Genomic DNA, 14,256 nt, shown 5'->3' on the forward strand with positions numbered 1-14,256 from the left:
TTATCAGAAATAGACACCAAAACGAATGCTTTTGTATGCAAATAACAATGTGTCTAAATAAGCTACATTAAGAAAACGTCAAAAATAAAAAGAGATTTTTAAAAATGTATTGCCAAACTCAAATAATAGGAAAGTAAGATTAGGGAGAGAGTACCTGGTACAGGTTTCAATAGGAACCTAATATTGAGACAAAACTTATGGAACTCCCAGCACTAGATACCATGCTAGGAAATTCTAATTTATTGCTAGAGTTATATGCCACATTTATTTTGCACAAGTCCAGGCAATGTACACACTGCTCCCACTTTCGATTGTTCTCACACCAACAAACCTGCAAGAGGAATTCTAGGAGTTGAAGGCTACATATCTTAAAGTTGTCGAGTTTGAGAAATGCAACTCTAGTGCACTAGAGACTATTACTTCTGTTGCTTTACAAAGTGTTCATACAGGATTTGTCTTTCAAAGTTTATAATTAATATTAGATCTAGCTACACATAAAAATAAAGGTGTCAAATATTTTTATTAACTCCTTATCACATAAATGAGACATTTTAATTACTATTTCAAATGCCAGACATTTTACAATTAAGTTTCCTTTTATAACCAGTAATACATCCTCTCCTTTTAATATATTGCCATGAAAGGAAAACAGAATCTGGAGTCAATAAAAATAATATTTTAATGTCTTATTACTCAGCCTATTATCTTGTTCATACTCTTGTTCATTGCTTTTCTTGTTCTTTCATTATTTTCTTTCATTATTCATGTTGTATTTTATTGTTTGTTATGTGGTAAGCCACCCAGAAAAGTTTGGAATCAGGCGGCACCTAAAATGAATAAATTAAATTAAATCACATCAAATTACTTCTATTTCATTGTATCCAGCAGATATTACTTGCAAAATAAAGTTTTAGAAGACTTTTCTTTAGCTGTCCTGGTAATTATATCACTGTAGCTGGCTATCTGGAATAAATCTAATGCTTGTTCCAAGGTTCTGCATTTTATAGCTTAAATGCTACATTAAAAATAAATTAAGCTTTTCTGTTTTTATTGAAATGGAACACTTAAATTCTATTGTTACTATAAACATTTTCATAAAATGAATAGGGAATGAAAGCTCTGATAATGTAAAAGCAGTTTTCAAAATGGACTAGCATTTTAATCCAAGAACCAATATAGATTTTAATCAAAACAATATGTATAATGATCCTGCTAAGAATCATTTGCCAGACAACAAGGTAACTCAATGACACAGAATTTTACTAAATGCATTGCTGGGATATTGCCCTTGGATGCTATCAAGTGACTTTCATCACTAATTACTGCAATTAATGTAAAATAATATTATGTAAAGTAAGCAAAGCTGGTTATTTTTCAGTCATGACATAAAGAACCATGGCAAAGTCTTTGGATAGACTATGTCAAGTGAATGACTTAAAAATAAGCAACCAAATAAGCAAAAATATTGCAAGACATTCTTTAATTCTTCCTGCTTTTAAAACCTCTTGCTTTGACCAAATCCACATCACTTTCTAAGATTACAGAACAGGGAACTGAAATAATTTCATTTCTTTCTTTCACTTGAAATATGTGACTCAACTGTGACCTGGATCAAAACCTCAATTCATACCTATTATAAACCCAATTTATAGCTATGTGTTAGGGATGATGCTCATCTGGTAATGATTTTGACCTAGTTTAAGAATTGAATGAAGATTTTTTTAAAATCTGTCCAGGTATAATTTATTTTGGTTTTTGTATTTCTTGATTTAATAAGAATCTTCAATTTCATTTAGTCTTTTTGCTTTTTTAAAACCTGTTTTTGATACAATTTTAACATTGATTTTACTTCTTGCTGTTTGATGACCTGCACAACCAGTTTGTCACGTTTTGGGGGTTGACACAGTGTAGATCTGCATCATTCAGTTTCATTGAAATATATTTGAAAATATATATTTTCAACACAAGTTTCCAGCTCATGGATACAGCTTTTTCTTTCCCTTCCCTATGTATCTTACAGTATGAGTGGTTTTCCAGGGATGTGGTGGCTCAGTGGCTAAGACGCTAAGCTTGTCAATCAGAAAGGTCAGCAGTTTGGCAGTTTGAATACCTAGTGCTGTGTAATGGAGTGAGCTCCTGTTACTTGTCCATGTTTCTGCCAACCTAGCCAGAGGTGGGTTCCTCCCAATACGGTCCAATACACCAGAAGAGGTAGTGAAAATCTGGCGTAGCGGACCAGACCATTAGCGATGGCAGCCTGGCTATGCCCCTGTACCAGTGAAAGAAAGAATATCCTGCCGTCCTGGAACTGCGCTAGGAGGTAAGGGAAGCGGGTCTTGGGAGAGATCTTCCCTCCCCCTTCAGAAACCCTCTGAGGGAGGCAGGAGGCAGCCTGGTTTGAATGCGGGCAGGCAGTTTAGTGCCTCCTTCGCTTGTTGGGTGGGAGGAGAATGAAAGGAGGTGTGCGTTAGGCGAGGGCAAAGGTGCTCCATTTCACCCTTGGTGGCGGGGGCAGAGGCTGTTTTATTGTAGCACCTCCTTCCCTCACTGAGTCTCTTCTCTCGCTCTTTCAAAAGGCCATGGCTGGGCCAAGCCAGCGGCGGCAAAACGAAAGCCCAAAGAAAATGACCCGGCAAGGCTGCCTCCTTGTTCACAGCCCTCTTTGCAACCCAGTTTCCTTAGTCTCGGGGCAAAAGCAGGCTCCAGGGAGACTCCCGACCCAGCACTCCCGCATTCCAAAGTTTCCTTTCTATCCCACGCTTATTCCACTAGCCAAGATCCTGATGATGCCAATAGCTTTTTCCAGAGAGAAAGTAGAGATCTAGCATCCTGAGAAAAGCCTTTGCAGAGAGGAGACCATTCCTCTTCTTTTCCTTTACCTCCCATCAATTTTTAACTTCCCAATCTAGTGTCTCTGAGGCACCTCTCATTTGCAGGAGGAGGAGGAGGAAGGTGGAGTATACAAAAGCCTCTGAATAACTGGAAAAGAAAGCTACGCTTTTCGGGTGACAGTTTTTGGCAGGTTCCAAGTGCGGATTTCTTTCCCAGTTACTCGGATGCTTTCATATATCCCACCCTCACCCTCCTCTGCAAGCGAGAAGTGCCTCAGAGACTCGGCGGGAACCTCAGGGGAGACAATGGCCTTGATTACTTCACTCCCCAGCAATGTGAGGAGCCACCACTGTCACCATTGCCTAAGCCCTCCTGGGAGCCAAGCTGAGCAGCAGCCCCAAAAGTGAAATGTCTCTTTACAAGCCACTGCAATCTCTGCAAGGCCCACTTCATCTTTTCCTTCTCGGGCAGTTCCAGGTGGCAGAGATCGCAGTAACAGCGTTTTTTGGTGGTAGCACTGCAATTTTGGCTGCCTGGAACTGCCCGAGAAGGAGCAAGTGAAGCAGGTGCTGTGTGAGAGGTGTAAGGCAAGCTGCTGCTCAGTGTCCCCCTTCTCCAGACAACCCTGGCGGAGGGCAGTTGGCTTCTGCTCCTGGCCTGAGAGACAGATCTGGCCAGAAGAAAAGAGAAGGGCATGCTCTTTTTCCTCCCTATTCCAAAAAGGGGACATGCAGAATCAACCTATGACTGAGGCAACAAAGGCACAGGGGCTTGCTGGAAATGGAAGATGATTCTGGCCAGGAAGAAAGAGAAGGTGGAGAAGAAAAGAGAAGGGCATGCTCTTTTTCCTCCCTATTCCAAAAACAGGGCATACAGAATCAGCCTATAACCGAGGCAGCTAAGGTGCAGGGGTTCGTTGGGAATGGGAAATGGATCTGGCTAGGAAGAATAATGCTCCATTTTTGCAATCAGGGAGGAAAAAGGGATGACATCGCAGCCTGGAACCATCCACTGCCTGAAATGCTTTTTCCTCCCTGATTGCAAAAATGGGGTGTCCATTCCTCCTGGCAGGATCTGTCTCCAAAGCCAGGAGCAGAAGCTGACCACCCTCCACCTGGATTGGTTGGAAAAGCAGGAGGCCAGCGGCAAGCCACCTTACCTTATGCCTCCTCAGTGAGTTAAGACTGCCTTATGCACAAATGTGGCATCAAGGGGGCTACAGTGCTGCTTCGCTCTTGCACCAAGGCTCCAGCTACCCTCCTCCTCCTCTTGGGGGGGGGGTAGGCATAACATGGCAAGGCCACACAGAAATGTTCACTAGTTCTGTGGGCGTGGCTAGATGGGGGGTCATATGACTGAGTGGGCATGGGTGTGAGTGATGTCAAGTTGGTCATGCCCACTCAGTCACATGCCCCCCACCTAGCCATACCCACAGAACTGGTAGTAAAAAAATTTGAAACCCACCCCTGAACCTAGCAGTTCGAAAGCATGTAAAAATGCAAGCAGAAAAATAGGGACCACCTTTGGTGGGAAGGTAACAGCATTCCATGCGCCTTCAGCATTTAGTCATGCCAGCCACATGATCTAAGAACCAGCAGCAGAGTGCAATTACATTGTCCCAACAATTAGACACCTTATGCAGTCAAGACACCTAATACAACTACCATTATCAATTCAAAAAGGCTGTGATAAAATCAGAGATGGTATTTTTTTTCTTCCACATGCTTTCAAAATTAAGTTATTTCAGATCTTTTAAATCACATTGCAGAAGATCCAATGCACATTGGATGAAGAATCATCAAGAGAAAGAAGCCAGTCTCATAATGAAGACCCCCCCCCCAGTTACACAACATTTACTAACATCTTCTAACTCAGACACAAATTCTGATAATACTACCAATGTGGATATCTAGCTTGTGAAATAAGAAACTCAACCAGGACAATTCACTTGGAATCAATCATAATCCTGCTTTCTTTCTGGTGAATCGACCCATGATTGCTATCCCACTCCAGAGCAAGTTTAAGCTTATTTGTTTTGTTTTATTATTTTATTTGCTGCTCATCTTACTGCAGGTTATGCTTATACGTATGAGTGTATATGTAATGTTATAACCATAAAAATAAATAAACCACCTCCACTGTGCTGCTCCCCAAGGGTGGGCTTTAAATATTTTAGGAAAGAATTTGACCAGAAGTCCTCTAGCTGGATAGATGAGGGGTGTGTGAGCTCTGAGGAGTCTCACATCAACTCTGTCTGACATACCAATTCTGAAATCCTTTTTGGATCAGAACCCCCCATGTGAAGAAGGAGCAGTGTCTCATCAGACACAGAGGGAGTGCAACAGGTCCCTTGTAGGTCAGAGATTTGCTCTCTGAATCGGAGTCGGGCAGCAGCATGGCAACCTCACTGCACAAGAAGCTGGCTTCCAGCCAAAGCTGTTGAGCAGGAGCGTGCAGGATGAGATGAAAGCCTGGTAAGAAGTTCTAATTAACCCACAGTTATAAATCAGAACTTGGAAAAGGCAAAGAATCTTGAGAGTATAAATAATATTAATGGACAGATCTGGATTTTGGCAAAAAGAAAGAAAGAAGCAGCTGGAGCGTTGCAGAAGCTTGCGGAAGCATCATTTGCAGCTACAACGCATGCGCGTGCTGCATACGTGTGCGCATGTGCCACTCGCATCCATGTGGGCGACACCAGGCCCATTCCAACCGTACCAGTTGGAACGGGATCCGGAACCCACCACTGGTTGGGGCTAATGTCACATGATTGAGGGAGGGAGGTAAAATATTCTGGAGAGCAGGTACAATAGCAGAGAAGGCCCTTTTCCTGGACATTAAGAGGAATGTTAGATGTTAGTAGGAGAAATAATCATTGCCTTGATGTGTTAAAGCAGTTGTATTCTGTCTTAACAAAACAGTTTTAAAGATCTTTCCCACTGTATGCATGAATTTGTATTTGTGTGTATATATAGACATGGATGTTCAATGAAGAGATGTTATGCACAATGATAGCAGTGCATGTACACAATCTGATTAATCTTGACTGACTTCTATATCTTACGTAGCTGTAAAATAGAAACAGTATCTTGCTACAATTCTATATGGTGGAACTTTTAAAGCATGATTTGCACAGGCCTAGCAGTTGCTAACTTCATCTTCAAAAATAAACAATAAAAATAAAAAATGTCAAAAATTTCTGAGTCCACATCAAAATACTTTATGAACTGCAAATGATCATTCATTTTCAATAGGCATATCCTGCCCTAGACAGATTTTATATACTTTGAAGCAGAAGAAAAATGGGCATAATTTTTCTTAGGCCGCCAGGAGACTCTGAATGCAAAAGGAATCAATTTATATACGTAATCAGGTTCGCAACAGAAGAACATTTGAAACACAAGCAATATTTCTGGGGGAATTGATAAGAGCTATCATTGCAACTCCCTGCCTATCTGCACTAACAGTATCACCTATCATGGAACAATTCACATAAAACTAGTGTATATTGTCTTGGACAAGTTTTGTTTCGGAGTTTAGCAAAGTCAAGAAAAATGAAGCATATATTTCAGCACTTTCTATAGAAAACACTATTTTGCCTAGGGGAGTCAAGATCTTCTGAGAAACTCTTGGCATCCACAGTCAAAAGCTTCTGGTATTTATTATTATGAGGAAATGTGTTACAAAAAACGTATTCTTATATTTTAGCAGGAGACATTAGAGCAATAACAGGTAAAAATAAAACCCAGTTTCTATAGGGAAAACGAAGGGAGTTTGTCTCTTTTTAAAGTGGACGAATTAAACATAAATCTAAGTATATTAAGCCTACCAGAGCAAAACATTTGGAAAATCATGCTGTTGAATTTAGATTTCTGTTACTCATTTTCTACAGTATAATCTCAGGATGAGGGAAAACATTTGCACATTAATTGCCCTATACACTTTTATTCAGTTGTAGCTAAGGAGAAGATTAAAAAAATCCAAATTAAAATCTGGGTGACCATTTATTTGCTTTTTGTGCCAGAGCTGACTCCTGGCAACTGGCTGGTCAGATCCTTACAGTTTTCTTGGCAAAATTTCAGAAGTGGTCTGCCAATGGCTGTTTTCTAGAACTGAGAAAGAGCACTGGCCCAAAGTCTCTCAGTTGGCTTTGTGTTAAAAGAAGAACTAGAACTGAGAGTGTCTTGCCTGGTGCTTTAACAACTAAACAAACTGTCTTTAACCACTATGCAAACTATTCAAGCAGCCAAAACTAAAATAATTTAAAACAACAATTGAGATCAATATGCCAATGCCTACTTAACAGGTAAATTTTAGGAGCCTTTAAAAAAATTGTTGAAGAGATTACAGGTAGTCCTTGATTTACAAGCATAACGGAACCCAGAATTTCCATCATGAGTCATGTCAATCATAAGTCAAAGCATCGACATGGGAGGATCCAATGCTATGATTCCCCCCCCCCACCCCAGGCAGCCATTAGGCAAATGCTTCAGTCATTAAGCGATTGTGATGGCTGTTAAGCAAATCAATGAATTCATATGGCTGTATTTTTTCTAGAAGCTAGCCAACAAGGCTGGAAACCAGCAAAAGAACATCACAAATTGCAGTCACATGACTATAGAATGTTGCTATCAATCATAAAGATGAACCAATTGCCAAGTGCCTGAAATGTACTCTGGGACTGCACCATAAGTAACATTTAGAGGACCTATTAAAATTAAGCAACCAGTTGTCCCAAAGCTGTATTTTCAAGAGGCAACTGAACTTTCTTGCTATTCATCCAAGAAGCTTATTTAGCTCTGACAGGATAATGGGGAATAGAAAGATTTCTATTCTTTGCGGACAGCTGGTCATTTGCATCCTTGGATGTGTCATGTACAGGCCACACTTACCTCGGCTCTGCAAAGGCAGAAAATGTCGCGATGCATCAGGATACGTCGCATGATGAGATTGAGTTTGACACCCGTGTTTTAGAGGCTTATTGAAGCGCTTGGAGCTTTATCTAAATACTCAGGGTCACCTGAGTTCCTGTAGTCTGCATTTTTCTCCTCTCTCCCAGAAATCCATTTCTACTTCCACACCATTTAAAGAGTGTTTATCCCAAATTGTGATGAACACTCTTTGAATGGTATGGGAGTAGGAATATATTTTCAGGGGGGGGGTTGCATACTACAGGAACCAGGAGTACCTCTCAGGTGACCCTGAGGACACAGCTAAACTTCCAAATGCTTCAATGAGCCTCTAAAACGATGAAAATGACCACCTGTCTGCAAGGAATATAAATCCTTCCATTCCCCAATGTTGTGGCCCAGCCGTTGCCGTTGCCGCTGCCACCAGAATCCGAGAGTGATAGTCCCTACGAGTCAGCTCCAGAGGAGATGGGCGACCCTGGACAGGATTCGGATGCTGAGCACGGATCCGAGAGTCTGGTCGGCCACCAGGAGGCGCCTGAGGCATGGAGCAACGGTGAGAGCCAGAGGAGGAGGACTCCCGATGCCATGCCTTGGAGCAGCGGGAAAGAGTCACGTGACAGTGACTCAGGACTCAGCAGGGAGTTTCTGGACTCCCGTTACCGGCGCGCCCACAGACGCAAGGAGCGTGGGCATAATTATAGGCGGTAAAGAGCTCTCAGCTGGTGTTTGGGAGGCGTCCTTTTTAGGTTATGAAAGGGTTGACTTTGCATACGCCCTTCGCAGCAGTCAACAGAAGACTTATGCCAGAAGCTCTAGTCTGGGATCTTGGCAAGCTGGATAGCTGCTTTTGTGTTCTGTTCCTGTGAGTTTTGTCTTGGTGGCTTGCTGCCACGGAACCTCTTGTCTGTTTGTGCAATAAACCTTGTTCCCTTGTACTGTTCCGGAGTGTGTGTTCTGTGTGGGGAACGGAGGAAGGGGGGTCAGAACACCCCGCTATCCTGTCAGAGCTGAGGAAGCTTCTGGGATAAGAAGTGAAATGTCTTCAAAGGAAAAAACAAGAAAGTCCAGTTGCCTCCTGAAAAAAGCACCTTTGGGACAACCATGACCTGGATGACTCTCTACAGACTTTAAGCAATCAGTTGTTAAGCAAGGACCATCTGTAGGTCTGTCAACTTAACAGGAAATGCATTGTAAAGAAAGGAATAGCTACCAGAAGGTTTGACTCCTACTTGCTGATGGATGAGTTCAGAACAGCTATAGCTGAATTTTCGCAGGTGAATCCAATGAATAGTGGCAGCAAATGACTTTTCTTCACTACACCCAAATTATTTATGGCTTTCCAAGTCAGAACCAGTTTCCTTCATTTCTCCCACAAGTGCTTTGTTTTTAGCCTAGGTGCGACGTAGCTACCGCTTTTTTCTACAGATTTCATTCCACAGTTGACCAAACAAGATAGCCTATAGGCAGATGAGCAGCCTCTTTTCATTTAGTTCAGGAGCATCTTGGTTATCTGTAGGGCAATGACTTGTGTGGATCTAAACACACCATGTGGGATAATAAACACACCGTGGCGTTGCTAGCTCTTCTTTTTTCCCTTCTCTCCCTAACTAAGCTCAAAGCGAAGGCAGTAATCATGCAGTTGAAATGCTTAGCAACCACAGGTAAAAAAAATTAAAGAAGTTAATAAGTCATAATTTATATGTGAGATGATTTCAGGGGGTTAGTAGCACACTTCTGGTACAGTTGACTTCATGCTGAGCATCCTTTCCCTTCCCGACAGCAGATTCAAATCACTGCCATATACAATGTATCTAATATGTAAATTGAATAGTGACCTGTCAAACAGTTTTCTGTAGGGTGATTTGTTGCACTTTTATATATTAGCCTATTCAGGAACTTCTGTAAATCATCCTATCTCTGAAAACAAGAAATGTGAACAGCTTCTTAACAGTTTCACAATGCTGCATCAATCTTACCGGAACCAAAATGGTAGAGAAATACAGATCTAGAGCCTCATCACCCAGTTTAATGAAAGAATTTGCTATCAAAAATAAACAAGTAAATAACATCAGGTTGCCATGTGTAATAAGGAGATGGAATAAGGGTGTTTTTCTTTGAAAACTCGTTAATCAAATCCAAGTAGTCAATCTCTTTGACAAATCATAAATTCTATTCTATGGCTCTTGTAAATTTCCATCTGAATAATTCAATTTGCTTCAGTAAATCTGATCTGGTACATGTGTTTCAAAAAATATTTAATTAAAATCAGAATCTATGCTTCCATTGCTGTGACATGATATTACATAGCCAGCCAATCAGCTAGAAAAACTTTCCAGATGGCATCTGTAGTTATCTATTATTCAGCTCATTTCAGATAGACTTCTAACAGCACAATCAAGTTGATTATACACTTACTGGAATTAAATTTAAGTACCCAGATTTACAAAGATTTATTCACATAACTGCCTCCATATGGATAACAGATATATGGAAATGCAAATAAATTTCAATTTAGACACATAATGAACTAGAAGAAGTAGATGTTGTGTCTCATCTGGTGTTAGTTATTACCTATAAACCCCTGTATGGCATAGGGTCTGCTAATTTGAAAGACCACTTATCTCCAACTGTTTCTGCCCATCTAGTATGTTCTAGCAGATTGGGAACTCCCCAGGTCCCCTCCATGAAACAGTGCTGTCTTGTGGGACTAGGAAGTCTACCTTTTTTATTGCAGCCCCACTCTCTGGAACATCCCCTCAGCGTTAATGACAGCTTACCTCTCCTACGGTAAGCTTTAAAAATAGCTCTTGTTCAGTGGTGGGATTCAAGTTTTTTACTACTGGTTCTGTAGGTGTGGTTTAGTTACCATGGCATGGTTTGGTGGGCATGGCTTAGTTGGTGTGGCAGGGGAAGGATACTGTAAAATCTCCATTCCCACTCCACTCCAGGGGAAGGTTACTGCAAAATCCCCGTTTCCTCCTGATCAGCTGGAACTCGGGAGGCAGAGAATAGATGGGTGCAGAACCAGTCAGGGGTGGTATTTACTGGTTCTCCGAACTACTCAAAATTTCCACTATTGGTTCTCCAGAACTGGTCAGAACCTGCTGAATACCACCTTTGGCTCTTATATTGTTTTATTGTTTTTGCTATCATTACATTATTTTACTTCTGACTGTCTGCAGTGCTTTCAACTTTTTAGTTTTTATATTTTTTCATACATTTCGGTAGTTGGCGGTTGGAGTGGGGGGGTTCCTGTGTTGTGGCCCTCACCGGTATCACAGCCATTTCCTGGGCCACAGTACTGTGCCATTTGGCCATTTGGCCCCTCGCCTTGTGACACTATGGACTGGGTTAACAGAGTACGGCCCCAGAGATGGATATGAGTGTGGCTAGCATGGACGGAGCTCAGTTGGAGTTGTTGGAGCAGCCGCCGCTGCCACCTCTGTCCTCACTGCTGCCATCATTGGCCACTTCACCAACCCACAATTTATCATCTGCGGCGATTTTGATATCTGACCGTTACCCTTACATATTGTCTTCAACAACGACCATGGCTATGATGGACATAAGCCTCCTGTTACCCCCTTGAACACTGTCGGCTGCCCCCCCCCGTGGATATGTCATCTCCCCATACCATCTCCCTGTGATGTCAGTCCATTTTGATTGATGCCACACTCTCCTCTATATTATACTGCAACAAAACTTTACTCCCTTCGGACCTCCCCCTTTCCTGGGGACAGCCTTCTTGCTTATCAAGATGCTTCCTTAATGACGGATCTTGGGATCCCGAGAGGTGGCATGCAAAGAAGAGGCTTTTCATCTCTGGACAGTGAATGAATGATCTAAATTTAGGGGATATTTCTATCCAGCCCTTGTCATGGTTGGATCATTTCCTCGTTAGCCTTGACTTCCATACTAAAAACTCCGCACCGCAGGGAGGCGGAACTGATTAGATGGTTCCTCCTCAGGCACCTGATAGACCCTGAAAGGTTCCTGATGGAGCTTGGGACTTTTCCTGAATCCCTTGCTCACAGTTCCACTGAAGCCCTAGAGGAAGCCTGGGCTTGGACTGGGGCCTTGGACCACATTGAGCACTCCATGGCTTAGGCCCAGGGTGCTTGTGAGACCACCTACTACTACTGGTAGCCTCCCATTGTCCAGTATGATCCCACAGAGTTGGCCTCCTCGGGGTGCCATCGGCCAGGCAGTGTCGGCTGGTGACCCCCAGGGGAGAGTCTTCTCTGTGGGAGCACCTTCCCTTTGGAATGAGCTGCCCCTGGAGCTTCACATAATTCCTGACCTCCGGTCCTTCCGGTGCGCCCTAAAAAGTTGGCTTTTCCAGCAAGCCAGCCTGGCCTGAATAAAATAAATTATTAATTTTAATTGTTAATTGTTAATTTAATTTCTAAATCTCATTGTAAATGTCTATTGGGTTTTTTTTTTTTGATATTTGATTTAATCTTTCTTTTAACTTTTGTAATATGTGTTTTTATGTTGTATGCCACCGTGAGTCCTTTGGGAGAAGGGCGGCATATAAGTCCAATAAACCTAACCTAAACTAACCTAACAATTTTCCTCGGTTTTTTATGCTATTCAGAGTCCACTGGAGTTGGGCAGTCAATACATTTAATTAAATAATAAATAATACTTCATTTCCCTTGCACTAAAAACTGGAACCTCTTTACAACAGAAAAAGTGCAGAGAAAGACAGGAAAGTAGAAACCCTGGAGATCATATTTTTGGTGTTTTTGTAGTAAAGTTCTTTTCATGGAAACTGTTTCCGTCTGATACTTAAGTCCACCAATTTCAGAATGGCTCCTTGATCTGCTCTGTAGCATGTCTAAGAGAACAGAGAGGGTCTTGAAGAAATAAAGCTGATGAAATCTGTTTCTACCAGTCTCACAACATGTCTCTATTGGATCAATATCTAATGGATGCTATCATTTAATTTTCCCCTAAGGAAATGTTAAGCACAGTTAGTTATTAAAAGGCAAATAAATTGAACCTTATGGTATCATTCTTGGAAATGTTTATATTGTCTTTTCTTCAAATGAACATATAGTGATAAAAAAGAAAAATATTTGGTAATATTGTTGGCATTCCAACTACTTCTTTAGGCTTGATGTTATTCCTCTTGAGTGGAAAAAGCCTACCAATGAGAATAAAGCTGGAAGGGACTATGAAGGTATTTTGGTCCAGCCCCCTAGTCAAGCAGAAGTCCCTATATCATTTTAAACAAGTGAATGTCCAGTCTCTTCTTAAAAACCTCCAGTGATGAAGTGAACTCACTATGCCTGAAGACAACCTGTTCCACTGGTAAATTGTCCTCACTGTTAGGAAGTTTCTCCTTTATTCTCTCCTTTATTAGTTTCCATCTATTTTTTCTAGTCCTGCCTTCTGGTCCTTTGGAAAATAAATTGACCGCTTCCTCTTTCTGGCAGCTCTCAAATACTGGAATACTGCTATCATGTCCCCTCTAGTCCTTCTTTTTTCTAATTAGCCAAACCTAAATCTTGCAATTGATCTTCATGTGTTTTAGTCTCCAAGCCTTTAATCATCTTAATTGCTATTCTTTTTACTTTTTCCAAAGTCTCAACATCTTTTTTGGGACTGTGGTGTAATTTAGCCTATGTCCATATCATCATAGGCTCTTGTATCATCTCGATTACTATTTGGAATTCTTTTAATTCAGTATACATTGGTCATACTTTTTAAAATAGTAAACTCTATAAATTTATCTGGCCCCTTAATATCAATCTAATCTAATCCAATCCAATCCAATCCAATCCAATCCAATCCAATCTAATCTAATCTAATCTAATCTGTTGTTCTTCATAAAAAGCCAAACAGCCAAAATTATCACCTGTAGCCACTGAGACTGGTCACTGTGCCCTGATGTCCAGGCATTAACTTTGCCTTGTTTGTCTAGTCGAGCTTTCCTGGGTTCCCATGTGAACATATCCATGTTGAGTGTTCTGAAGATACTGGAAGCAGTGATCTGATAATCCTGTATATGTCCCGATTTCATCCCCAAAGGTTCAGAACAACCTAAAAAAAATGAAAAAAAAAAAAAGATCCTTGAAAACAAATAGGTGAGTAACCTGTAAATTCTGATGTTGTGCACATGTTATTAAAGGTACATAGTTTTACTGAGGATTTTATCTTCAACGCAAGAAAACGAAATCAAATCAAATCTCATCAAAAGCAACTGTTGAACATTTTGTTTTGTTTTATGAACAAAATGATTCTTTTAACTACATTTTAATTAACTCCATAAACTTGCTTTTAATTCTTCATTAGCTTCATAGACCAACATAGTTTAGCAGAAAACTATGATATAAATGCCAAACCATTTGTTTTTATTTCATTTTCAGTGCTGGATGTATTTTATTTTCCCTTCTGTTCAGTTGTGTTCAATTCTTGGAAACTGCCTGGACAAGTCCCTGAAGTAAAGTTTTTCAGGTTTGCCATTACCTCATTCCTATGGCTGAGAGAAAGGAACTGGTGACCC

The 14,256-nt window shown here is 41.1% G+C and overlaps 1 protein-coding gene across 2 annotated transcripts in view; it reads right to left on the minus strand.

The window, feature by feature from the left end:
- Window positions 1–14,256, minus strand: part of EDIL3 (EGF like repeats and discoidin domains 3) — a 259,518-nt gene that overhangs the window by 53,416 nt on the left and 191,846 nt on the right. Inside the window, exons 8-9 of one of the 2 annotated variants that reach the window (XM_081943350.1) lie at window positions 13,609–13,793; window positions 662–827 (exon numbers count right to left, since the gene is read on the minus strand). In XM_081943350.1, coding sequence (XP_081799476.1) covers window positions 759–827; window positions 13,609–13,793 — 254 coding nt within the window. In that variant the 3' untranslated portion in view covers window positions 662–758. Of the gene's footprint in view, window positions 1–661; window positions 828–13,608; window positions 13,794–14,256 lie in introns of those variants that run through there. The other variant, XM_081943349.1, reaches the window with a different exon arrangement.

This window comes from Natrix helvetica (assembly GCF_964273705.1).
Source record: "Natrix helvetica genome assembly, chromosome: 2".
Classification (NCBI taxonomy): Eukaryota; Metazoa; Chordata; class Lepidosauria; order Squamata; family Natricidae; genus Natrix; species Natrix helvetica.